The 26,184-nt window shown below is 36.8% G+C and overlaps 1 protein-coding gene across 4 annotated transcripts in view; it reads left to right on the plus strand.

The window, feature by feature from the left end:
* nav1b (neuron navigator 1b) overlaps positions 1 to 26,184 on the plus strand; it is a 191,464-nt gene that overhangs the window by 31,754 nt on the left and 133,526 nt on the right. For 2 of the 4 annotated variants that reach the window (XM_049479436.1, XM_049479437.1), the window contains exons 4-5: positions 8,703 to 9,457; positions 9,944 to 10,035. In XM_049479436.1, coding sequence (XP_049335393.1) covers positions 8,730 to 9,457; positions 9,944 to 10,035 — 820 coding nt within the window. In that variant the 5' untranslated portion in view covers positions 8,703 to 8,729. Of the gene's footprint in view, positions 1 to 8,702; positions 9,458 to 9,943; positions 10,036 to 23,221; positions 24,302 to 26,184 lie in introns of those variants that run through there. The other 2 variants (XM_049479438.1, XM_049479440.1) reach the window with 1 other exon arrangement.

The raw sequence follows: 26,184 nt of genomic DNA on the forward strand, positions 1-26,184 counted from the left end.
CATGGCAAGCTGCACAACACAATAGAGAATTTTTAAATAAATTGGAATTTGAGTTGATATTTTGAATTTTTGATGGTGAATATTCTTGTTCTATTTCAAAGATACATTTAGATTTTCTTAAATTATTTTAATTTCCCTGATTTTTTACAGCAACAGGGTGGACAGAATAGGCGTTTCATCAGATAAGTATGGAGACAATGTGAGAAATACAAAGTCAAAGTCAAAGTGGTTTTATTGTCATTTCAGCTATATACAGAGTACACAGTGAAACGAAACAACGTTCCTCCAGGGACCATGGTGCACATAAACACAGTGTAGACAGAACAATAGTGCAACAGTACAAAAGTGCAGACAGACAATACAACACCATACAGACAAAGAATAATAAATAACAAGACAGTGTGCAAATTTTGCAGTGTGCAAAAAGTACCAGGTGAGGTAGTAATTACTCTATTACACAGTGTGCAATAGAGTCCAGTGAGGTAGTAGGGTTTTTAGTGCTTTCCATTTGCAAAATGAATATTGATAATATTATTCTTATTATTAATTATTAAAAGTTTGTGATGTCACAGATTTCAAAGGTTACTTTTTAAAATTGGTGGTTGTATTAAGATGATTTGTTTGATTGATTGATTGATTGATTGATTGATTGATTGATTGATTGATTGATTGATTGATTGATTGATTGGAGAGGGAAGTCTTGGACACGTAAAAATAGCCTTACATTTTTTTATTTTAAAAATATCACAATAATACAGATTAATTACAGTTGTACAGGTTATGTAATTGTGTATAAAGGTCAGGTAGACAACAATATCTTCCATAATGAAATCTGAATAATGATTTTTAGTACTCAAAAACAATCACAGCCCTATTTACATACCACACAAAAGCTGGTGGAAAAATATAAATATATACACAACGTATTCTACACTCTCTCACACAAACACACACACACACCACACTCACACACTATGCTACATTAAAACACCAGTCAAAATTGATGCCGACACATAATCGGCACATAATCTGTACAAGTGTAATAAATCTGTAACAATGCATACTCCACCAGCAATTACACTGTTATTACATGGACTGTTAATCTGTTATTACAGTTATTAGACACACTTATCATAAACTTACATGCACTGAAAGTATAGAAAGTTATTTTCATGATACTGTAGATGAATTGACTATACAGAACACAGTAGACCCTGAGTGTGAGTATGTAAATGAATGAGTGTGTGTGTGTGCTACCCTGTGATGGACTGGACCCCTGCCCAGGAAATATCTGTACCTTGTGCCAGATGATTCCGGGCAGGCTCTGGATCCACCGCAGCGCTGACCTGAAAAAGGTAAATAAGATGAAAACTAATGAATAACTATATTCTATCAGAAGCAGCAGCACAGTGCCGCCTCAGGTAGATTCTGATCCTAGTTTCAGTGACTGAAGAGTCTGTTACTCCTGTTTCCACTCACCTCCCTAAGATACAGTACCAGTCAAACATTCACACTTTAAATTCAGTGTTTTTTTGCGGATTAATACTAAATTCATCATAACTATGAAGAAAAACATGTGGAATTATTTATTAAAGAAAAAAAAGTGTTTTATATTTTAAAATTTAGCCGTAAAAGTAGTAGCTCTAGCTTAGATTAGACAGTTTTGCACATCTCTGCTGGATTTTCTCAGTTTTATGAGGTAGAGTCATCTGGAATTCAGGCTTTCAGTTAACAGCTGTGCTGAACTCATGAAGAGTTAATTAAACTTGAATTTCTTGTCTCTTAATGTTTGTTTGAGAGCATCAGTTGTAAAGTAGTGAAGATGTAGAGTTACAGGTATACAGCTCTATTTAATTAAAGGCCATCAAAACCATTTTGATGAAACTGGCTCTCATCAGGACCTTTTCTTGTCTTGAGTGTGAAGAACCTTTGAATTGGTCAATAGATTTTTCCTTAAATCTTTAAAAATATTCTTCTTTAGAGAGATTCTTAAACTGGTGCCCAATGTTTTGTATAAGACCGTATGTAAATGAGCTCTGTTCTGAGTGGCCACTTGTTTAACTGTAGTATTGAACACATTCATATAGGCATCTCTCTCTCTCTGGAGCAGATAATCATTGACCTCTAATACCTGGTATTCCAATGAGCACTGAGCTGTGGAGCAGTGGAACAGTGTTCTATGGGAAAATCTTTACCAATTTTATTTGACTAAATTTAACTTATATATGATTATAATAGTCCAAGATTGGGGCTCAAACCTACTCACATGTCTTTAGCATTAGCTAAAACTTTCCCCACTAAAATAAAGTAGTATAACATTAGCTTACCTGGCTAATGTTAGCTAAAACATTCCCCACTGAGATAAAGTAGTTAACATTAGCTAACCCAGCTAACAGTAGCTAAAACATTTCCCACTTAAATAAAGTAGTTAACATTAGCTAACCCAGCTAACATTAGCTAAAACATTTCCCACTTAAATAAAGTAGTTAACATTAGCTAGACTAGCTAACATTAGCTAAAACATTCCCCACTGAGATAAAGTAGTTAACATTAGCTAACCTAGCTAACGTTAGCTAAAACATTCCCCACTGAAATAAAGTAGTTAACATTAGCTAACCTAGCTAACGTTAGCTAAAACATTCCCCACTGAAATAAAGTAGTATAACATTAGCTAACCCAACTAACATTGGCTTAAACATTCCCCACTGAGATAAAGTAGCTACCATTAGCTAACCTAGCTAAAATTAGCTAAAACATTCTCCACTGAGATAAAGTAGTTAACGTTAGCTAACCTAGCTAACGTTAGCTAAAACATTCCCCACTGAAATAAAGTAGCATAACATTAGCTAACCCAACTAACATTGGCTTAAACATTCCCCACTGAGATAAAGTAGCTACCATTAGCTAACCTAGCTAACATTAGCTAAAACATTCTCCACTGAGATAAAGTAGCTACCATTAGCTAACCTAGCTAACATTAGCTAAAACATTCCCCACTGAAATAAAGTAGTTAACATTAGTTAACATTAGCGAACCCAGCTAACGTTAGCTAAAACATTCCCCACTGAGATAAAGTAGTTAACATTAGCTAACCCAGCTAACATTAGCTAAAACGTTCCCCACTGAAATAAAGTAGTATAACATTAGCTAACCCAGCTAACATTAGCTAAAACATTCCCCACAGAAATAAAGTAGTTAACATTAGCTAACCCAGCTAGCATTAGCTAAAACATTCCCCATTGAGATAAAGTAGTTAACATTAGCTAACACAGCTAACGTTAGCTAAAACATTCCCCACTGAGATAAAGTAGTTAACATTAGCTAGCCTAGCGAATGTTAGCTAAAACATTCCCCACTGAAATAATGTTTTAGCTATGTTAGCTACGTTTTAGCTAACATTCGCTAGGTTAGCTAATGTTAACTAAAACATTCCCCACTGAAATATCGTAGTTAACATTAGCTAACCTAGCTAACGTTAGCTAAAACATTCCCCACTTAAATAAAGTAGTTTACATTAGCTAACCCAGCTAACATTAGCTAAAACATTCCACACTGAGATAAAGTAGTTAACATTAGCTAACATAGCTAATTAGCTAGCGAACAACTTTATTTAACATCTGTCAGTTTAAATTATAGCTTGCTAGCTACCATACTACCATACATGGCGTACTTACTATGTGGTGCACACCACTTACTATCTGGTGCTCACCACTTATTACGTACAAAAAATTAACAAACCATGTCCCTTCAGGGGCTCTGTAGTATTTTGCCTTAGTGCCATATTCATATAAGTTAGGTTTAGTAAAATAAAAAAAATCAGTAGTTCAGAGTGTATGTGCACTATGACTCTAATGGAGCTGAGTTCTGTGCAGTCATTTATACCTGGCTCCCCAGGTGCTAGTACTCAAGTGAATTACTTCCTGAAGGCGTCACATGATTGTGAGTGTCACTGAATGGTGTGTTCTGGGTAGTGTAGTCCTGTAATTGGAAATCGCAGGTAAAGCTGAGTGTGGACGTGACAGGCATGTTTTCAATGCCAGGCGTGAAAAAAATCTTATATGTAAAGCAAGAAAATGTGGATTTCTGTGTTATAAAGCCTTTAAAGCCATGAGCTTCTAACAAAATATTCCATATAGTATTTTTAAAAGCAACATGATATATAGTGGCATCTGACAGCCGACACCCAGAGAGAAAATATGAAACATGACAGCGCTGTCGGCTCACAGTGTTCGTCATCGCCTGTCTGTTTCAACCATGTTTGGTCAGGGAGGGGTTTTTGAAATGACAGGAAACTGAAGCGAAAAACCCAGAGATTCACAGACTATGTTATTAAACACATTCCTATAGGCCTCGTCTGAGTGAGCATGGATTGTACTTGCGGGCCGCTTGGTTACTATTAGCATAAAATTTTCCACTTTCTTGTAGTGAGTTAATACAAGTCTAAAAGATACAACATCATCTTTAATTTGTTAACAGATTCCAGAGTGATCATTATTTATCCAGACGTTGGATGAGAGCTCTGATCTTTTATTTACAGCAGAAACATGTTCCTAGGGTATACAGATGGTACGGCTGTTAGATGAAGCCAAAAGTTGAATTTGAATACTGGATCATGCTGCATGGTATCAGCAGCCGGAGTCTGAGAGAGAGCGAAGTTGACCGTGCTCTTTCTGGTTGGGTACAGTAAGTCTCCCAGCTCTTCATCACTCCAAGTGTGATGATGGTCAGCAGAGGTGTCTGTTAGTTGACGTACCAGAGCTGGGGATCCAGCACTTTCCTTGGAGTGCACTCGGTGATGCTGCATCAGTGTCAGTTAGAGAAGAGTATCTGAGGAAGTCCAAAAGTTTTTGATTAAATGCTCCGTCTAAAACGTTATGGCTAAATGCTAAAAATCCAAAAACCTTTGGCTAAATTCTAAAGTCCAAAAACTTTTTGCTGAATGCTGAAGTCCAAAAGCTTTTGGCTAAATGCTAAAGTCCAAAAAACTTTGTCTAAATGCTAAAGTCCATAAACTTTTGGCTGAATGCTAAAGTCCATAAATGTTTGGCTAAATGCTAAAATAAAAAAAAACTTTGGCTACATGCTAAGGTAAAAAAAAAAAAAACCTTTGGCTAAATGATAAAATCCAAAAACTTTTGGCTAAATGCTAAAGTAAAAAAAAAAAAAAAAAACATTTGGCTAAATCTATAAACCTTTTAGCTAAATGCTAAAGTTCAGAAACGTTTAGCTGAATGCTAAAGTCCAAAAACCTTTGGCTAAGTGCTAAAATAAAAAAATAAAAAACATTGGCTACATGCTAAGGTCAAAAAAACCTTTGGCTAAATGCTAAAATCATTTTTTGAAATACTTTTTGCTAAAGTGCAAAAAGTAATTTTGGCTAAACTTTGGGTAATAGAGTAGTATCTAAAATGGATTCAGATTCATGGTTGCTTTGGAATCCCAAGCCCTTGCTAAGTGGGTGCTGTGCAGTTGCTATGGTTTACCAAGTGGTTGTTAGGGTGTTATCTGCTGCCTCTCACCCTCTAACCCCTTCTCCCTTTCTAAAGTGTCCAAAAGTTTACGGATACTTTTGAATGGAATCCAATGGGGATTTTGCTCCGTTGTACAATTACATTACCTTACAATGCATCGTTCCAAAAAGCATAAGCAGCGTAATTTAGTATAGGTCCTACAATCCATGCCAAGTGAATTATTTAGTAAACAAAAAGGCTTTAAACTAACTAGAATATGTTTTATAGTTAAGTTTAAAGTAGCACCTCTTGCTTAGATGATGGCTGGATTTTCTCAGTCTAAAATAAAATTAAAATGAAAAAAAGTGGAGCACAAAAATAACTACTTAACTAAGTAAAAAAATATATATATATATAAATGAAGCTCAGTCAATCTGAAAAAAAGTTAAGAACTTTGAAAGTATCCTAAAGTACAGTGACAAGGACATCAATAATCAAAAACATAATGACGAAACTGGCACTCATCAGGACCGCCCCAGGAAAGGAAGATAGAGTTTCCTCTGTTGCATAGAATAAGCTCATCAGACTTACCAGCCTCAGAAACTGCATAAGAGCTTCTAAATACTTTCTTTTTGTACAAATAATTGAAAATAAATTTAGATTGAGTTTAGCTGCTTAAATCTGAATTGAATCTGCACAGCACAGCTAAAATAGCTTGTTGTGGGTAGAGAGGGGCAGTTCTGTGCCAGTCACTGTGAGTCAGGGGCATGTGGGATGGCAGACAGGGCCGGGCGGTGCCTGCTGTGGGTGTCAAGCAGTGCCAGGCTGTCAGAGGACCTCTGCTCGTGCCCCTCTGCAGATCATCAGCAGATCTGGCTCTGTAAACTGCACTGCTTCTCACAACTGCTGTGTAAATATCAATTACAGTGTGGGCGCCTGCTGAGAGAACCTAAATGCTCCCGGTAGGTTTGTAATAGAACCACACCCAACAATATATCTTTTTTTTTTATCTAAATTTTTTTTCATTATTTATTTAGTAAGTTGGGCCTTTCTAACACATTACAACATATCAACCACTTGTCCCAATTTAGTTTTTCAGTGAAAAAAGTTGTCCAAAATGGAGAAATGGCTAATATAATGCTTTTATACCTTTGTTGGAAGGGCTGAATAAGTAAAAGTAATAACTTATTTAGTGTGTGCTCAAGTAGAATTCTTTAAGGAGAACTCTGGATTAAAATGAAAATTATTTTGTAGTAAAACACAATAAAAAGTTCTTAACTTCGTTGAATAGCCAGCTTTCTGAGGTCCAGTAATTTTGTCCTTTTTGCCCTGCACTCTGTACAATTATACGTTATTCAAAGTAGCTCAAAGTACTCAAAGTAGCTCCACATCTCCTCGCTAGAATCCAGAAAGCCTTGACATTTAAAACAAGGCATTAATAACTTAAAAGTTGCACAAGAAGCTTATTAAAAGCCACTGTTTACATCCCATAGTGCTTCTTTGTAGCTCTGAGCGCCGCCTTCACTGTACTGATAATGACAGACATATATACATACATATGTGTATTATGTTAATGAACTATCAAACTATCTGTCTGTCTGTCTCTTTGTCTGTCTGTCTGTCGAATTTTCTATCTATCTATCTATCTATCTATCTATCTATCTATCTATCTATCTATCTATCTATCTATCTATCTATCTATCTATCTGTGTAGAAGTATAGTAGAATTAATAGTATTTAGTATTAAACTCTGAGTATTATGTCTGTTTGATCTCAGTGTGCTGTAGTTGTACAGCACAATAGCTAAAACACAACAACAGGGAAACACAGGCTGGAGTTGTTTTGTAAACTGATTGAGTCAGTTCTGGCTGTGTTCCTCCATATATCAGCATTATTTCTGCTCTGTCTGCTTTACTGAGAGCTCTCAGTTTCATCAGCACCTGTTCCTGCCCAACAAAGAAGCTCCAGTCTGAGTAAAAATTCCAGTTCACCCCAGTAAACAGCGTCCTGCCTGTACAGCGTGTCTCCAAACTCTGACGTTGGTTATTTTACCACACGCACTGATGGATTCGTTCCAGTGCAGAGAGAATGCATTTACATTCATTTGGTGTGTTTTCAGTCCAGTTGCTCATTTTTTTAACCCTTTAATGCAAAAGTCAGCAAACAAAACATATTCTATTTTGCTTTAATAACGGGTCCATATCTTACAGTTTATTATCTTTTTGCCTTGAGGTTAACTTCTTTTTTTAAACTACATTTTTGTGATGTTATGTATAAAAAACTCTATTTTTACATATCCATTGTCCACCCATGTTTAATTCTTACAAATGACTCTTGTTCTTAATTGATGTCACTTCTGCACCTATCAACCAGTGATCTCCCAGCTCTGAACTCTGGACTCCATTACCCAGAATGCACCACACACACTGACATCACCCATTTACTACCTCACATGACTGACCACATGACACCCTTTCAGACCACAATCACCTGAATATTGATTTCACCTGATTAACGCAATATACAGCTCTGGAAAAAAAATAAATAAGAGACTACTTTAAATTGATGAGTTTCTTTGATTTTACCCCATTGAAAATAAATAAATAAATAAATAATGAAGAGACCACTTCAGTTTCTGAATCAGTTTATTTGATTTTGCAATTTATAGGTTTATGTTTTAGTAAAATGAACGTTGTTGTTTTATTCTATAAACTATAGACAACATTTCTCCCAAATTCCAAATAAAAATATTGTCATTTAGAGCATTTATTTGCAGAAAATAAGAAATGGCGGAAATAACAAAAAAAAGATGCAGAGCTTTTAGACCTCAAATAAAAAAAATATATAAAGTAAAGTTCAGAATATTACACAATATTTGGTGGAATAACCCTGGTTTTTAATCAGTTTTCATGCATCTTGGCATTATGTTCTTCTCCACCAGTCTTACACACTGCTTTTGAATAACTTTATGCCTTTACTCCTGGTGCAAAAATTCAAGCAGTTCAGCTTGGTTTGATGGCTTGTGGTCATCCATCTTCCTGACTTCTTCTTGATTATATTTCAGAGGTCTTTTATTTTCTGCATGTCAGTGCCGCAGTGGATGTCCATGTGGCCGAGTGGCTTTGGGGCCAGATTTAAACAAATTAAAGAGGACTAAAGGGGATTAAAGTGGAGTTAAAGTCTCTGGATGTCAGAACCCTATTAAAGCAGATTTGGCTAAACTAAAGTGTTACCATTTTCTTTCCTCTCTAGAGTTTGGTCTGCTGATTGTTGATTACCATGAGCGCTGGAGTGAACATTAAACCCATTTCCCAAACCCACGCCAGCTCTGGGATCCCTCTGCCCAGAACCATGAGCTCGTTCTCCAAGCAGAACACCAACAAGTTCTCCAGCAGTGGCTTTGTAGGTCCACCCAGTCAGCTCCAGCCTGGTGGACGAATGACCTCCTTCTCATCATCCACCTCCAACATTTCCTCTATAAGCACATCTAAAGAGCTGCTGAGGGAGGCTTCATCAAGGCTTCAGTATCAGCAGCAGAGAGCTGCTCCACCCAGAGCTTCCCACGACCGCATTATCGGCACTCGCTCGGCCTATAGCAGCCCTCAGATTCCCAAGAGAAACATGTTCCACTCCAAAGACACCCTGGACCTCCGTAGAGGCTCACTGCCCCAAGAAACCCTCAGAGATTTGTCGAGGAACGGAAACAAGAACTGGAGATCAGGTCTAGTCCATTACAGGAGTTTAGATAATGGAGATGTTCAGACTCCTTCTCCTATACAAGAGATCCAGACAGGAAGAGCTAAAGAGGGTCTTCCTCATCTCAAAACCACCAATGGGAACCTCATATGGGAAACAGCAAAGCAAAGAGGCAAATTTACTACTGGAGGCCCAACCGAGAGAGCCATCACATCTCACAGACCAACCACCCACAATACCAGAGCAGCCACCCAGAATCCTGCAGCTAACGACTCACCCCGAATGGTTGCTGTGGCACCTTTCAGGTTCAGGTATGATGATAATCAAAAAATGATGATGATAATGATGATGATGATATACACACACAAAGCACCAATGTTAAGCATTCATTAATATACTGTTACACAAAGAACATGTATCTTCAGAGTTAAAATAATGTAGTAATTGTCAATCAATCGATCAATCAATTAATCAATCATACATAGCCGATACATAGTGAATGCAATTTGTGGCAATTTGCATTTTCCCACAAGGGACAGAAAACATGTCTTGGCTGATGTGCTGTGATTGGGAAGATGGGGATTCTGAAACTATAATTTCAGGTCACTCATAAATAATAAGTTTATGATGTTCTGCAGGTGCTTCTCTCCCTCGTAAGTGACTTTTCTCTGCCAGAACTGAACGTGGTTAAATGAAGATGGTAAATCTGTTTCTTTGGAGGCTGTGGTTGAATTAGTAGTGCTGTTTAGAGGCTGTAATTTGTAGGTTTGGACTGATGATCCGTTTCTGTCCCTCAGGCTTCAGATTCAGGAGAACACAGATGTGTCCTCTGTGGACGACGTCAGCGACTGCTCCTCAGACTCTATGGAGCTGTGCTGTGAGGATCTGGGTAAGTGCTTTCTCAAAGCACCCTGAACTTTATAGCCGGTGTTTAAACCAGTGCACTTGCTTTGTGACTTAGCTCTGCTATTAAAGGCCTGCGACTTCCAGCACGGACATAATTCCAGCCTGGCACAATTAGCTGTAATTACTGTCTGGAGAATTGCTAGGTGCAGTGGGAACATGCTATTTCGTCCCTGTTTCCACGTTCAGAACCCTGCCATAGTCCCGTCAGCAGGGTGGCTTTGGTCTTTTTGGGCTTTGATACGTTTTCCATGATGGTATCTCTGCTGTCAGCTGGACGTAAAGGTCTGGAGAGCCCTGTTTCCTGATGAATGAGTGCAGTTCAGTAGTTACCATGGGACTACAGTTACAGCTGCATCCATGCATACCATTACTCTCCAAACTAACAGAATGTTTTATGCATCAAGCAGACAATTAAAGGTACAGATGGACGGACCGTTTCCTCAGACTCGAGGCTTTTTCTAACTGTAGAACTTTACACAATAGAAAACAACATAAAAAGTACTTTTTTTTTGTTTTACTAGTACTAGTTTTTTTTTCCTAACGAAAAAAAGTATACTTACAGTTTATTCTAATAAGGAATCTAATGCTGTACAAAATAATAAATAAATAAAAACTCTCACCAACTTAAAACATTCTAGTGAACTGTTGCGCATATTTTTTATGTGAGAGACATATTTTATATTATATTTAATAATATAATATAATATAATATAATATTTCCCAAGTATATATTATGTAGCCAATTTTATGCTGCATAAAATACATTTTAAATATACTGAATGCAATTACAGGAAATACTGAAAATTATATGTCCTACGTATATTTAATATAATATAATATAATATAATATAATATATGATATTTCCCAAGTAAATATTATGTAGCCAATTTTAAGCTGCATGAAATACAATGAAAATATACTGAATGTAATTAAAGAAATCACTGAACATTAAACATACATTTAAACAAATGCATTTTTAATTGTGTTGTTAGTTGGCCTCATTTAGGTTCTATGAAATGTGTTTTGTAAGTTCTGTTGACTATCCTTTAACATCAACTAAAACAATTAACTTGCGTTTTACATAAATCAACTAACATAATGAGCACAGCACTATATTTTAAGTTAATTTAGGTCAGCAACTGATAATTTATGACTATTGTGCTCTCTCAGGGCTCCGGCAGCTGATGGCAAGCTGCATGAACGGGATTCAAACATGCGATCTCCCGATCATAGTAGATACTTCACAGTACAACTCTAGACCATTTAGTTTCTGAATTGCTTTTCATAGGTTTCATATGTTTGAGGAAAAAAATAATATTGTTGTTTTATTCTATAAACTACAGACAACATTTCTCCCAAATTCCAAATAAAAATATTGTCATTTAGAGCATTTATTTGCAGAAAATGAGAAATGGGCACATTAGAGCTTTCAGACCTCAAATAATGCAAAGAAAACAAAGTTCATATTCGTAAAGTTTTAAGATTTCAGAAATCAATATTTGGTGGAATAACTCTGGTTTTTAATTACAGTTTTCATGCATCTTGGCATCATGTTCTCCTCCACCAGTCTTACCCACTGCTTTTGGATAACTTTATGCCTTTACTCCTGGTGCAAAAATTCAAGCAGTTCAGCTTGATTTGATGGCTTGGTTTTGATCATCCATCTTCCTCTAGTTTATATTCCAGAGGTTTTTAATGTGGTAAAATCAAAGAAAGTCATTATTTTTAAGTGCTCTCTTATTATTTTTTTTTCAGAGCTGTATATCTTGATCAAAAGACTAAGTACATTAAGTATATGCCAAATACAGTATACTTAGACCTTTCTGTATACTTGTCAGTATACTAATAGTACACTTTAATAAACTTTTTTTTTTTTTTGCAAAGTTTGGTATTTTAAGGTTTTTTTTCAGAAGGCTGTAGGCTGATTCTGGAACAAGTAAAAAGCCCAGGTGGTACATATGCTGCAGATTAATAGGTGAGATGATGCATGTTTCCGCTGCGTCATGCCAGACTCACACTCTCAGGCCAATCTGGCAGACCACACTGCCTTAAATCTCTTATCCTACTCACCCTCCTGACAAATAACACTATCCAGACACCTCCTGCAACAAGGGAGAGCTTCTTAGTGTCTCTAACAGATAATGCTCCACATGGGAGGAGTACAATCTAGTGCTTAGCCACAGTTTATTTTTGGTAGATAGTAAATCTAAGGATGTGTTTTACATCACAGACAAATACAAATGTCTCAGTCTAACTGATCTACTGTTAAAACTGTTCATCTTACTCCATTTGTAGGTCTGGCATGGTCATAATATAATAAAATAACCCTAGTAAAAAAATAATAGATTAAAGTATACTAAGCATTATTATTCTTTTAGCCACTTTATTAATAATCAGTATATTTAAAAAAAGCCTAAAATCGAACATTTATTTGTACTTATTATACTTCAATTGTATAAAAATAGTACAAAAGTCTAACTTAAATTGTGCTAAGTGTACTTAACTGGACTAAAATGGAACTAAATGTTTTAATTTACTTAAGTAACATTTAAACATTTAAACTACTTCATGTATGTAACCACATATATTTTAAATATGCTTACAGTGAAATTATAATACATTTATTGAGTATTACAACTGTATCACTATTAATATACACAAGGTATATTATAGTATATGTACTAAGAATTGATGTTAAATATATGTGATCTATTTACATTTACAAATATGCTTCTTGTTCCTGTCTTTTGTAAGTAGCACACATCTAGTATACTTCATTGGGTATAAAAATATATATTTTAATATACTGTACTACAATTTTTAACATGTTACAAATTTACTTTAATTTGTTTAAAATTAGTAATAGTAATTTAATTTATTTTCTAAAAAGTTACATGATATATTGTACTTTAAGTGAACTAATGTAACATCTGTTTTTAACACACTTTGCTAAAAAAATGAACAAAGGTATATTTGCAAATATGTATTTTAGAAGTATATTGAATTACATTAAACTAAAAGTGTATTGCATAGTAGTCTATGTTTTAAAACACTGTATTGTACGTTTTAAAAGTATGATTGAATTTTACTTTCAAACATTTGATAACAGCATAAAATAATGTACTTTTAATGTATTTTAAATTTAATGTATTTTGGATCTGTTTTTACATATTTACAGCATACTTAGACATGTCTTAATATGTTTAAATACAATTAAGCATTTTTTTTTTCACCATGGTGGTCATAATATAAGAAAATGAAGTAACGCCCTTGTGACAAAGTTGTGTATTTAAATATAATAATAGTGTACTTGAACTATATGCAAAATAATTTTAAAAAGTAAGTAGAATAAGAATAATTTTTAAAAAGTATACTTTATGTGGCTGTGCTTTTTTTTTTTTTTTTTTTTTTGGGGCTTTTTTTTCACAAGGGCATTGACCCATATAACAGTAAAAGGATCATTCCACCTTAAAACTAACAATAAATTATGTTTGTTTTTTTTTTCGGCTTATTTTTTGTATATTTTCATACATCATACAGCCATTAGCAGTAATTTTCCAGTGTTACAAATAGACAAACTACTAGCAAATAGCCACTGATTTAGAGGCTTAGAATTATCAGTAATGATAAGGATTCTTCTCTAGTAGCAAAATAACCAAATAGAAAAAGAAAACAAAAAATACAAATAATAATAATAATTAAAAAGAAATTATTTTTTAAATCTATATCCACCCATTTAGATTGCATTTATTGTTCAATTCATGGTATTTAGGGTATTCCTATTACAGAGGTAGACCAATGTAGTGTTAGGAGTCTTGCCCATGGACTCTTATTGGTGTAGAGAATTTAACTCCAATCTCTCAAATGATGTGATAGCTCACTGGCATGCAGTGGTTTTATCCACTACACCACACCAACCATAAAACCACCAAACCACCCAACTTTTATGATTATTTTAATTGTTTTTCAACAGTACGTCCTACTTTGAAGATACAAAATCGAAATGGGGTTTTCTGGCCTTTAAACCAAAAATTCATGCTTGGTTTCATTTTTAATTTGGCCACGGTGTCTCTCTAATACTAAAATCTACATAAATGTTTATCCTTAAGGACTTCTTAGAGAGGCATTAAGACAGTCTTGTGTTAATGGACTTAAGGACTAGTCAATCTAATGGACATTTAAGCTTTCCTGATGGGTAACACTCCCTTGATTAAGTCTGAAACCCAGATTTAATCCGTTTGCTCGGGACAAGCAGCTTAAATCCAGCCTGGGCCAAGAGTCGTACCACTGGGGCTACTGGTTTAACCCTTAGAACTCTAGGCTGTTTTGGTGTGTTTTTTCTCTGTTTTTGTCAGTTCCTCTTTCAGGTCTTATAACACAGTAATTATATCAGACAGTCACATGCCCTGATCTCTTTTACTCCAGAAGACATACGGCTGCTCAAAAATATAATCATTTAAAATGTAAAAGGAAGCAGAATGGAACTGATCCTGTTTTGGTCAAAATTTTACCAAGCGCCTGTTTTTTTTTTTTTTTTTTAACTTATATTTGAATGTATAGACTTTAAATATATTCACACCTAAGATATATTTTCAAAAATGTTTAGACTAGAGTGTTTACGAGTTGGAAGCTGAAAAATATATTTGATAGTTCATTACATGGTTTATTAATTATTACTTTGATACAATACATGGAGAAACAGCATCAGGTGGAGTTATTTTTCTTGATAATCAATAATCACACCTCTAGGATACATGTAGATACTAAAAACCTGACACTCAGAGCAGCCTATGCCTTTCAGTATTTTAATCAGGACACACAAAGAAAACTATATACAAAAATGTAAACTTTTTGTCTAAATAAATAAAAATGTTTTGTGCAAAATAACTACTTAGTAAAAATGTGCAAGTAAAATAAAAACTATATAAAGTAGTGCGCACACCATACCTAGCTTTAGTTTGAGTAAAGCAGGTAGTTTCACTCTTTTTCTGTGGACACTTTTGAGTCTTTATTTACTGATATTATTTGATTTGAAACATCATATAAATATGTTTTAAGCACTAAAGGTAAATAATATTGGTTGGGGAAGGAGATCTCAATTTTTTAGGTGTTTTTCTCAATGGGTTTCTTGTAGATTTAGCTTTACCACACTGGGATGTGATCACTATTTTTAGAAAGAGTAAGTTCCGCCCTTTCTAACCATATATGGATTATGTTTATGTGTGAAGGGATTCCTGAGTAGTTAACATGAGAACACAAGGTGCGATTTTGGATGGAAAACCTGTCTGTAGGGTACTAAGGGTTAGTAAGTAGGAGAAAAGGCTGAATGCTGTTGGATCTGAAGAATATTTGGATGCAGTAATGCAGGAATATTATTGTGCGTCTCCTTATTTCATTATTCCGCCTGTAAGGATGTTTCACGGGAAGTTTGAGGAGCAGACGTTTGGCTTTACACAGCATGGGAAAACACACTGTGAATAACACGTGCATCATTCAGACAGCTTTGTTTTCACAAACCCCAGACATGCCATTGTCCATTCCCACAGTCCCAGAGTTTCAACATCAGCGCTGTTCGTTTGCAGGACTGTTAATCACTCCGCTTGCCAATAAATGGCTGTTTTCCTTCGCTGTTATTTTAGTTCACCAGTAATCGTGCTGCAAATGGCCATGGAGGACATGTGTTGAGGGAAACTGAAATGAGCCCCTATTTCCAAATGTCTGTAGACAGCTTATCACCCAGCGTTTCTTCTGGAATCCAAGAAATTAATTATAAGTTTGCCCTACTTTGTGGTATATCAATCAGGATAAAAGTTGAGACTGTATGGAAATACAGAAAATAATAAAACACACAGAGTTTCTTACATTTATTTGAACTTTTGTTTTATCATTACTGTAGATTTGTGCAGGGTGAACCCACTATATTTGATTTCTAACTCAGATATTTCACGTTTTATGTTTAAAGAACAATTCTGCATGTGGTCATGTATAGCTTTAATATAGCCTTCTATATTAAATTTACAATGTAAAAACAAAAACCATAAAAATAAAGAAAACACATACAATAAAAAGAGGTGTGTCCAAACTTTTGACTGGCACTGAATGTTAAAATTCTCCATGTATTTTCTTTATTGGAAACAGGTAAGGAATTCAGGCAGGCCAGTACCTGTATCTGTACCCTCTTCTTCAAAAGCCATGCATTTGTAATGTGTGCAGCATGTGGTTTTGCATTGTCTTGTTTAAAACTAAATAGACAACCCTGGAAAAAAATGTAATTCTGAATGTAGCATACATTGCTCCAAGATCTCAATGTACTTTTCTGCATTATTTCATGAATACTGACAAACCCTTATATAATGTCAGACCCTGGCTTTTGTACTTGTTGCTAAAAACAGTCTGGATGAACAGACTGTTCAACCAACCAAACAATCAACCAATCAACCAATCAACCAATCAACCAACCGACCAATCAACCAATCAATCAACCAATCAATCAACCAATCAATCAACCAACCAACCAACCAACCAACCAACCAACCAACCAACCAACCAACCAACCAACCAACCAACCAACCAACCAACCAACCAACCAACCAACCAACCAACCAACCTTTAATGGACTTGGAAGTACATTAAGCATTTACATAAACAGCAGTTGACATGTCAAAGAAAATAATAACTACATTCAATAATTTTAAAATAACAGTGAATAAAAGAAAAAAAATAGATAAAAATAAAAATAATAGTAATAAAAAAATGGTTTGTTTAATTGATAAGAATTTAAGATAAAAAAAGATGAGATTAATACAACAACAAAAATAACTTTTACATATAAAAAATATATATAAATGAAAACCTTTAAAATAGATTTAATAATAATACTAATAATAAGAAGCTGAAGATGAAGAAGATGAAGAAAAAGAAGATAAAGAAGAATACGATAAAGAAGAAAAAGAAAAAAGGGAGAAGAAGATTAGAAGAAACTAATATAAATTAAAAGTTAAAAAACAATAATACAAATCTATTAAAATATATAAAATGAATAAAAATCCTGGTTTCGAGCTCATGGCATCAACTTCTTCAGAGAAAGATCTGGGATTCAGACCACAATTTATGTTTTCACTGTGAGCAGTAGAACCCAGAGAAATTAACACATGAAATTCTTGAGATGAGATAAATCATGAATTATCTTGTGTTTATATTGTCTAAGGTGAAATAAAAGTCAACATAACTGTAAGAAACACTGTGATTCTATTTTATAAGCATTTTCTATACTGTCTCAACTCTTTAGTACCTAGTTGTGAGGTTCTCGTGAACTGCAGCCGTGAGAGCATTGGTGAGATCAGCCTCTGAATTAGCATAACAACAGACACCACTCTTACTCATCCCAGAGGTATTAGATGGAGTGCCATCGCTCCAGAGAATGCACTTACACTGCTCCACAGACTCTGTATAGCTCTGGGCTGAGGCTTATGTGTTTTGGTGACCTATAGGTTCATCTGCATCAGCTCCAGAACATCCCATTCTACTGTTCTATTGCTTTTCTATAGAGATTAGTCGAGTCATGTGCAGCTGAGTCTCTGATTCATCAATGAGTCTACCTCAAAGTATCTGAATTCTGCTGAATTCTGTGATTTTTACCATTTATTTTAGATATATAGTGAATTATTTCCCACTCATAAACATACAGCGGTGTGACGAAGTATTTCCCCACTACAGATTTCTTTTTTTTTTATTTTTGTCATACTCATATTTTTCTGATTATCAAACAAACTTTAATATCAGACAACCTGAGTAAATAAAAAATAAACTTTTTGAATGACATTTCTGTATCCAAACCAATCTAGCCCTGTGTGAAAAGTGTTTACTTCTAGACCTAATAACTTAGTTGTCCCACCTCTTGGATGAGCTGTTCATGCCCTTTTATAGTAATTTCTGTCAGCTGATCATTCCTGGGAAGGTTCACCAGTGTTCCATGTTTTCTCCATTAGTGAACTATAGTGAATCACTGTGGTTCTCTGGAGTCCCAACGCTTTAGAAATTACTTTATATCCTTTTCCAGACTGATAGATGATCAATGACTTTTTTCTCATCTGTTTTTGAGTTTCTTCAGATGGGGGTATAATATTTTTTTTGCTTTTTGAGATCTTTTATCTGCTTCATGTTGTCAGACATATTCTATTTAAGTGATTTCTTGATTCTACAGGTCTGGCAGTAATCAGGCCTGGTTGTGATTAGTAGTGAAATTGAACTCAGCTTTCTAAAAAGTGTGATTAATCACAGTTCATTTATGAGAGGCAAACACTTTTTCACGAAGGGCTAGATTGGTAGTTTTTTAAATCATCATTTAGAAAGTGTTTTTTTATATTTACTTAGGTTATATTTGTCTGATATTAAAGTTTGTTTGACAATATGAGAAATATAAGTATGACAGAAATGCAAAAACTAAATAAATCTATAAATATATATATATATAAATTTTTCATCCCACTCTAAGTAAGTAAGACAGTTATTCATTCAACAGTGTAATATAAGCCATATAGTACACAGTAAAATTAGCAGTGCTGAATCAACACCTGAAGAGTTAATTTAACAATCCTTATCCATATATGGTCCCACTCTACAGAGAGTAAAAATTACACTGAAATCAGTTTTAAATGTTCAGTGTTAATATGACACTGTGCAGTGTACCATTTACTCATGCTAGTGTTGTTCATTAGTGTTATAGCAACTAATAATTAGTTCATTTTACACCGTTTGGACTATATATGGTCCCACACAAGAAAAAGTCAATATTACAGTATTAAAGTGTTAAACTTAGTATTAAATTAAATAGAATAAAAAGACGAAAACTTATTCTTTTTCATTATCCTTTACAGGTTCTTGGTATTTTTTTATTTAATATGCATCACATTAAAACACATTAATAGATATTTTTGTTTAACTTCTGAGAAGTCTTTCGCCTTACGTCAGCTAGCTAACCAGCTAGGTTAGCTGTTTCTTATAAAAAGTCCCTATTTCACATCTGCTAGCTGAGCAAGTTTAGTTGTTTAAGAGATTGTAGGTTAATTCTTCTCCTCAGCTAGCTTGGCTAGCCAGTTTATTGTGAGAAATTTCCCGTTTCAATTCAGCTAGCGTTAGTTAGGTTAGCTAGCTTGCTAGCTAACTAACTAAGTAAAGGGCATTCTGAGACTTTGTATTACTACAAAAGGCACTGAAATTAGTTTCTGTTGCAGGCTAGCTTGCTAGCTGAAAAAAACACAGGATTAATGGAAATGCATTAAAACAATATTTAGAATAAAACAAACAAATTTTAGACATGGTAAAACAATAAAAAAATATATTTAATGTCTCTACTTGTTAAATTCGAGAGTTTGAGGGGAAAAAGCCAGATTTTACTGTGTAGCTTAAACATCACAATTCTCAAGTAGAAAACAAATTACAAATCATGATGAACATTTTGCTTAAAAAAATGAATGTATCGCAAATATTACACAGCTTTTAAAACACTATTACTAAATTGAACTTCACTGAACTATAGTACAGCCCTCTTTCTTATGGAAAATCCAATGATTACTGCTTTTTAAAGTGTCTGGCGAGTCAAGAAGCAATGCTAAATGACTGTGACTAAGTATTGATCGCCTTCGAGGTTTGAAAGACTGGCTGCCGTTGAGACCTAAACAGCTGCAGGGGGGCAGACGCGACAGATGCCAGCTTTTTTATCAGCGGGTTCAGATCTGGGGATCAAGTTTCACCCTCTAGCGCTGCTTTCCCTCAGGGATTCGGTTTGGCCCCCATAAAAATCTGTTCTTCTGCTTTAATTAATAGTAAAATTCATTTAAACCTCAAGACACTGTAAAACTAAACAATGAAAGCGGCCCATAAAGACGTGTCAAGATGGACAGATTGGGTCGTGCAGTTTTAAAAGGAAATGCCAACAAAAAAGAGCAGCCCTTGTTTTTTTTATGGGTTTCAAAGGGAAAAAGACACTCTGGAGAAGATTCTCTAGCCTGACGTTTACACTCCACTTAGTTAAATGGCTTCTCTTAAGGGTTTTAATCCAGAAAAAAATGAGTCTTTCTTGAAGAAACACATGGAAACACACATTTTTTGGGATTTCCCTTTGCATACACCAAGTGAATTGTGGGGACGGGCTTTTGTCATACTTGTCAGCCTTCGCAATTTATCACCATGGTGTAATGGCAGCAACTGAGCAGTCATAGCCTTGGGGATGCTCACGTGTCCACAGACAGCTGTGCTGCTGGCCAACCACAAACTCACAATGGACTCCAGATGTGTGTGAAACCTCTCCAGAGGAAGGGCGGTCACAGCAGGCCTCTGTTTAAGACTTTAGGACTTCAAGACAAGAAGTCTAGTCCCTTTTCTGCTCTATTTTTATATAGTAACTGTCCTGTTCATTGTTATATGTATGTTTCTTAGTCACGAATTTAGGATATATTTGATGTTTTCTTCTTTTTTAAAGTAAAATATCTAGTGAAAATGCCGAAATGACACCAAAAACACCAAAAACAAAAACACTCCAAGTCATTTTAATTCAGTGGAAAATCTTATGTTCACCTTCAAAAGTTACATCTTTCAGGATCCAGTTTTCGAAAAACAAAGCACCTTTTGAAAAATTAACCCCTTAAACCCTAGGTTAATGATTCACTTAACTCAATCCTCAAGCTAAAACTGTTATATACTATGATTTACCTCAAAAGATTTTGTGGCGTCCCACAGGGCCCCATTTTAGGGCCTAAAAAGCTGATGTGAATTGTTTAGTGAAAGTGCTTTGGAAAATCGTATGGTCTTATTAAAAAGATACTTCTCATTCAAAACACTTTAGGACTTTAAGGCAAGAAGTCTAGTCCTTTTTTGCTCTATTTTTATATAGTAACTGTGCTATACATTGTTATATATTGTTTCTTGGTCATGATTTTAGGTTATATTTGATGTCTTCTTCTTTTTTAAAAGTAAAATGTCTAGTTAAAGTGCTAAAATGTAACCAAAACACAGTCCTTCTAATTCTGTGTAAAAAAAACCTATGTTCTCATTCAAAAGATACGTCTTTAAGGAACCAGTTTTCAAAAAACAAATCACCTTTTGAAAGATTAACCCCTTAAACACTAGGTTAATGATTTATTTAACTCAATCCTCAAGCCAAAACTGTAATATATTATGATTTACCTCACTCGATTTTGTGGCGTCCCACGGGGCCCCGTTTTAGGTCCTATAAAACTGATGTGAATTGTCTAGTGAAAGTGCTAAAATTGAACCAAAAACCCCAAATCATTCTAATTCAGTGGAAAATCTTATGTTCTCATTCAAAAGATATGTATTTAAGTAACTAGTTTTCAAAAAACAAAGCCAAATCCTCAAGCCAAAACTGTAATATACTATGATTTACCTAACCAGATTTTGTGGCGTCCCACAGGGCCCCGTTTTAGGGCCAATAAACCTGATTTGAATTATGACAGAAATTAAGCATCCCCCCACACAAAGTATTTAAAAGTTCTGCAGGTCCAAGATAAGAGACCTGATTCAGAAAATTCAGAAGCTACACATTGACTATAATTGTGAGTATAAGAGTAGTTAATATTTAAGTATGTGTACTTTCATTCACAGATCTTTTTTTTTTTTTTTTTACGGTTGTTTTTGTGATGCTCACCGCGGGAAGTGTTCTGAAACACAGCCAGTGGCATGCAAAGACCACTCGTGATAAAAGAAGACAAAAGAGGCCATTCTTTCCAGCTCCCTTTTACCCCTGCATCAAATGACGTGTTTGACTTTGGAATTACCCCAGTTGCCCCATGATCAGCATGAGGCTGGCCAAGTGTGGAGAGTCTCAGCAGGAGACCTTTTTTTAAAGGCTTTTCTTTAGACATTGTACTAAACTGGTCAGTCGCCTTGGGCAAGTTGGGGGTGACTTATTATTCTACTGTCTCCCAGGTGTCGGTCGGGCCTGTTGCTTTCTTTTAACAATGGTAAGAAACTGGGGCATTCACAGGAAGGAAGAATGGAAGAAAAGCTCAATCAGAAGCACACCGTTGCTCCTTACTCGCTGAGCTTTGTGCAAGGCAGAGCGCTCTTAGGACTCGGAGGAACTAATGCATGTTGGGATGTAATGTAGGTAGCATGGTTGCCATAGAGACAGCTTTTCCAGCCGAGCATGGCGGGCGAGGAAAGCCAACAGAGATATGTGTAGGGACTGTCATGACTGAACGATGCTCTTAGGGATCGTCTCAAAATACTGTACCTCAAACATTATGCTAAGTGTAGATTCATAGTAGAGATTGAGTGCCCTGGCTAATGACCAATAATCATCAGAATCATCAGTAGTGAACAATAAGATGTTCTGCATTTAGACTGCAATGCTCTGCAAGTTTCAGGAGGATTTCAGGCTCTGCAGCTCATGCTGGCTGATGCACATGTAGTGTGCTTTTGTGTTGTGTTGGGCTGTTGCCTGGTGAGCATTTAACCGAAGTAATAGTGGACAGTTAGAGTTCAGTCTCCAGACTGGCTTGTTCTGGTTGCGAACAATAAGGGTGTGTGAGTGCTCGCCCACAAAATCAGTGATGTAGATGTGTGAGCACAGCTGAGCAAAGATTTTAAAACCTTGCTTTGGTGGTGGTGCTTTGCAGATTGAGCATCCCTTGATATATTTTTCAGAACATCTACATTCTTAAATACTGTGTATTGATCATTTTTGCAAGGTCATCAGAATCAGTCTATTTAAGTTAATAGACTAGCAAAATGTCTAGTTCACAATCTGTTACCCCCAATGGCCATCACCTAGCTCTAGCACACTACTGTGGATTAAATGAAATGAGTGTCCGTGTCCGTGCCCTGCGGGGGAGGGGGGATGGGAAACAAAGGGGTGGAGGGAAATTGCGTGAAAATGTATTAACTGATACTCTGGCCTGGCGCCAGATCAAAATCAAGGCTTGCACTTTGTCATCACCCCCTAGCTTCTCACACTTTCCGCTGTCCCTGGGCGCCGCTGAAGCTCCGGTGAAGCGCTGGTGAACGCTACAGATAAAGAGCTAGGGAGAGAGGAGTGAGGGTGGAAGAGAGGGAGGGAGGGACAGCGAGAGAGAGAGAGAGAGAGGGAGGGAAAAAAAAGGGGGAGGGATTGTTGTTGCGTCTGCCGCTGCTGTCACTCGGCTGCTGCTCGGTTCAGCAGCAGGAGGGTCGGTCGGGTGAAGGGAGGAGAGAAATGAGAGAGGGAGAGAGAGAGAGAGAGAGGACAGAGAGGAGAGGAAGAAAGGGAGAGCCAGGGCAGCGGTGAGGCAGCGGTGAGGCGGCAGCAGCAGTTGCTGCAACAGCAAGCAGACAGGAAGGCGTGGGGAGGAAAACGCCAGAAAGGATAGTAAGGATAGTATTCCTGCTATAATAGAGAGACAGAGGGAAGAAAGAAAGAGAGCAGAAGCTGTGGATACTCCCTCGCTTTTCCCCTTCTCTTGTCCTACCCTGCTGGCTGAAGCTGCTCTAAATGCTCCCCTGTAGCGGGAGAGTCTTGGGGGCAGTGTAAGAGGCAGAAAAGGGGGTGGGGGGGCGGAACACCAGAGCAAGCAGAAGGCACTCGAGCGTACAGCCAAAACGGAGGGCAAAGGCACAGGCATGGCTGCCAAAAGAGGCAAATCCGGGGTACCACAGAGTGTGGCACGGAGCGAGCTGAAGGTCTACCGCACGGGCAGCACAGAAGGTCGGATCCCGGTACCCACCAACTTGCGCAAACAGAGGTCCCTGACCAACCTGGCTGTGCTCACGGATGCTGAGAAGAAGATGCAGCTCTACGAACCCAAGTGGTGCGACGACATGAGCAAGGCCAGTGCAGGCCACCTGAAGACGGGCAAGCCCAAACCTGCAGGAGAAGTAGGGATCGGAGGTACCCAGCTTTCCAGAAACCTGTCCAAGTCGGAGCACTCTTTATTCCAGGGAAAGCCCAAACCTTTCACCCCGCTCGCGGCTCCAGGATCTCTCGGAAAGTCGCAGAGCCGTATACCGCGGGGTCCTTACGCAGAGGTGAAGCCCTTAAGTAAGGCTTCGGATGATGGCAAGTCGGATGATGACATCCTCTCCAGCAAGGCCAAGGCCATTGGGAAAAAGAGCGTGGCTGGAAATCAGGGCGACTCGGAGGCCAAAGGCCAAGGGGAAGAAGGTGGCGATAAGCCTTTCTTGAAGGTGGATCCAGAGCTTGTGGTCACCGTTCTTGGTGACCTGGAGCAGTTACTCTTCAGTCAGATGCTCGGTGAGTAGCCTACACTAGCTGTCTATTTGTTTTAAAGCCTTCTTAGGATCTGAAGATGGCCTCATCTCCTTTCTGCCAAAAAATTCTCTTCTCACAGCCCCTAATCTCCGTTGGAAGCATTCACGCCCACTTGCTTCAGCTGGGAAAGCCTGATTTAGGCTGCAGTGCTATTAGAAAGAAGCCTTTAAACCTTTGATAATCTGTGGCACACAGTTTTTGACAGCATTTGTCCTTGGAAAGCACTTGTTCTCGAGGTTGTCATCGAACGCCGTAAATCATACGGATGTTATGACGGAGATGCACGTTCAGTTATCGAATCTGTCTTATAGGGCATTGTTCTTGTTGCAGTCGCACCAAGTCGCTACGTCTTCATCTTTCCCCTTCTTCCTTCTCCCTTGTGAGGAAGATTTGTGACTATAAATGATTCCTGTTGGATTAAATCCTGTGTCGTTTAGTGGTCACTGGATCTTGAAGGCTTGAAGGCAACGTTTGACACACTGATCTGCTTTCTGTTGTCTGCTCACTGCAGTGCATGTGTGTGTGTGTGTGGGTGGGTGTGAGTGTGTGCTGGTTTTCTGAAGCGATGTTACTCCACTCTAAGCCATAACGAGGTAATGGCTGCTATCGGAGAGCGGCTTGCCGAGAAGGGAGTAAAATAAACCGGGCCATATTGAATTCATTTTCAGCTCACACCAGTGCTCACACTTAGCCTCCTCTTAGCCCTGTTTATCCGTGGTCATCGACAGATGGTGCATCCCTGTCTGTGGTATTGAGCGTCGCAGAGATAGATAGGCATGGCTGTCCATCACCATCAAGACCTGTTTGTTTGGATTTAGGAGATCAGGAATTATCTGCAGTTTATCTAATTCTATTGTAAAATATTGTGCCTCATGTCAATTGGTTATTGTTGTCTTGGATTTTACATTAAGGAGATTAAACCTAGCATGATATCATAAATGGATGCTGTTATAAAAGAGGTTATTATGCATACATAGTCATTTGATCCTTAGTCCATTAGTCGATGTTTGAAAATAATAATGTTGCATCTACACTATTTGAGCATTGTCATTTGCATTGTTCTTTGCTAAGCACTGTTTTGTTCTACTATTTAAACAGCCAATTCCACATTTTTGTTTCTAGGGTTTACTCATGAGGAATGTTAATTTCCCCAATTATATTCCCCATAAATGTTAAATAATCTCAGTACTCGAAACCCCTGCAGTTCAACCAGCTTCAACTCAATGGGTTAGCTAACTAGTAATGTCAGTAAACTCTGACCCACATTCAAAACATTGATTCAAACATGAAAAGTCTCTTTCAGTCCTCCTTGGAAATTCCTACTTATGAGGTTGGAGGTCGTAATTACGACTTGACATGCGTTTGAGTGTTTTTTGGTCGTGTGTAAATGGTGGACGCCATTAGGAAAATCATTTTGCTTGTACTTTTGGTCTACTATCTTAACAAAAATGGGAGGTTTATTTTACTCTAAACCAATAGAATGAAGCGAATAAGATGCACATTAAGTGAGTAATGCTTTTAGCCCCTTAGAACCGTGAATCCTATTAGACTTTTGCATATTTTTAACATATTGTTAGTGGTTTTATTAGTTAGCTAATAGCAGCCTGCAAGTTTTCAAGTATTCTAGCAATAACAGAAGTGTAAGAATCAGTTCACAATACCAACTGTCTGCATCAATATATTGATCTCTTAATACTGACACGCCCCCAACTGAAAAACTCAGGGCTTATGTAAAAATCCAGTGAGTTTCCCACTGGTAAATACAGTATTAGTTTGTGCTGGTGTTCATGTGCTCTCGTCTCGTAAATACGATATTTCCGACATGAAATGAAGGCAGCATATTACCATCAAATTCGAGTTATAAT

This window comes from Astyanax mexicanus, chromosome 5 (assembly GCF_023375975.1).
Source record: "Astyanax mexicanus isolate ESR-SI-001 chromosome 5, AstMex3_surface, whole genome shotgun sequence".
In the NCBI taxonomy this organism is placed as follows: Eukaryota; Metazoa; Chordata; class Actinopteri; order Characiformes; family Acestrorhamphidae; genus Astyanax; species Astyanax mexicanus.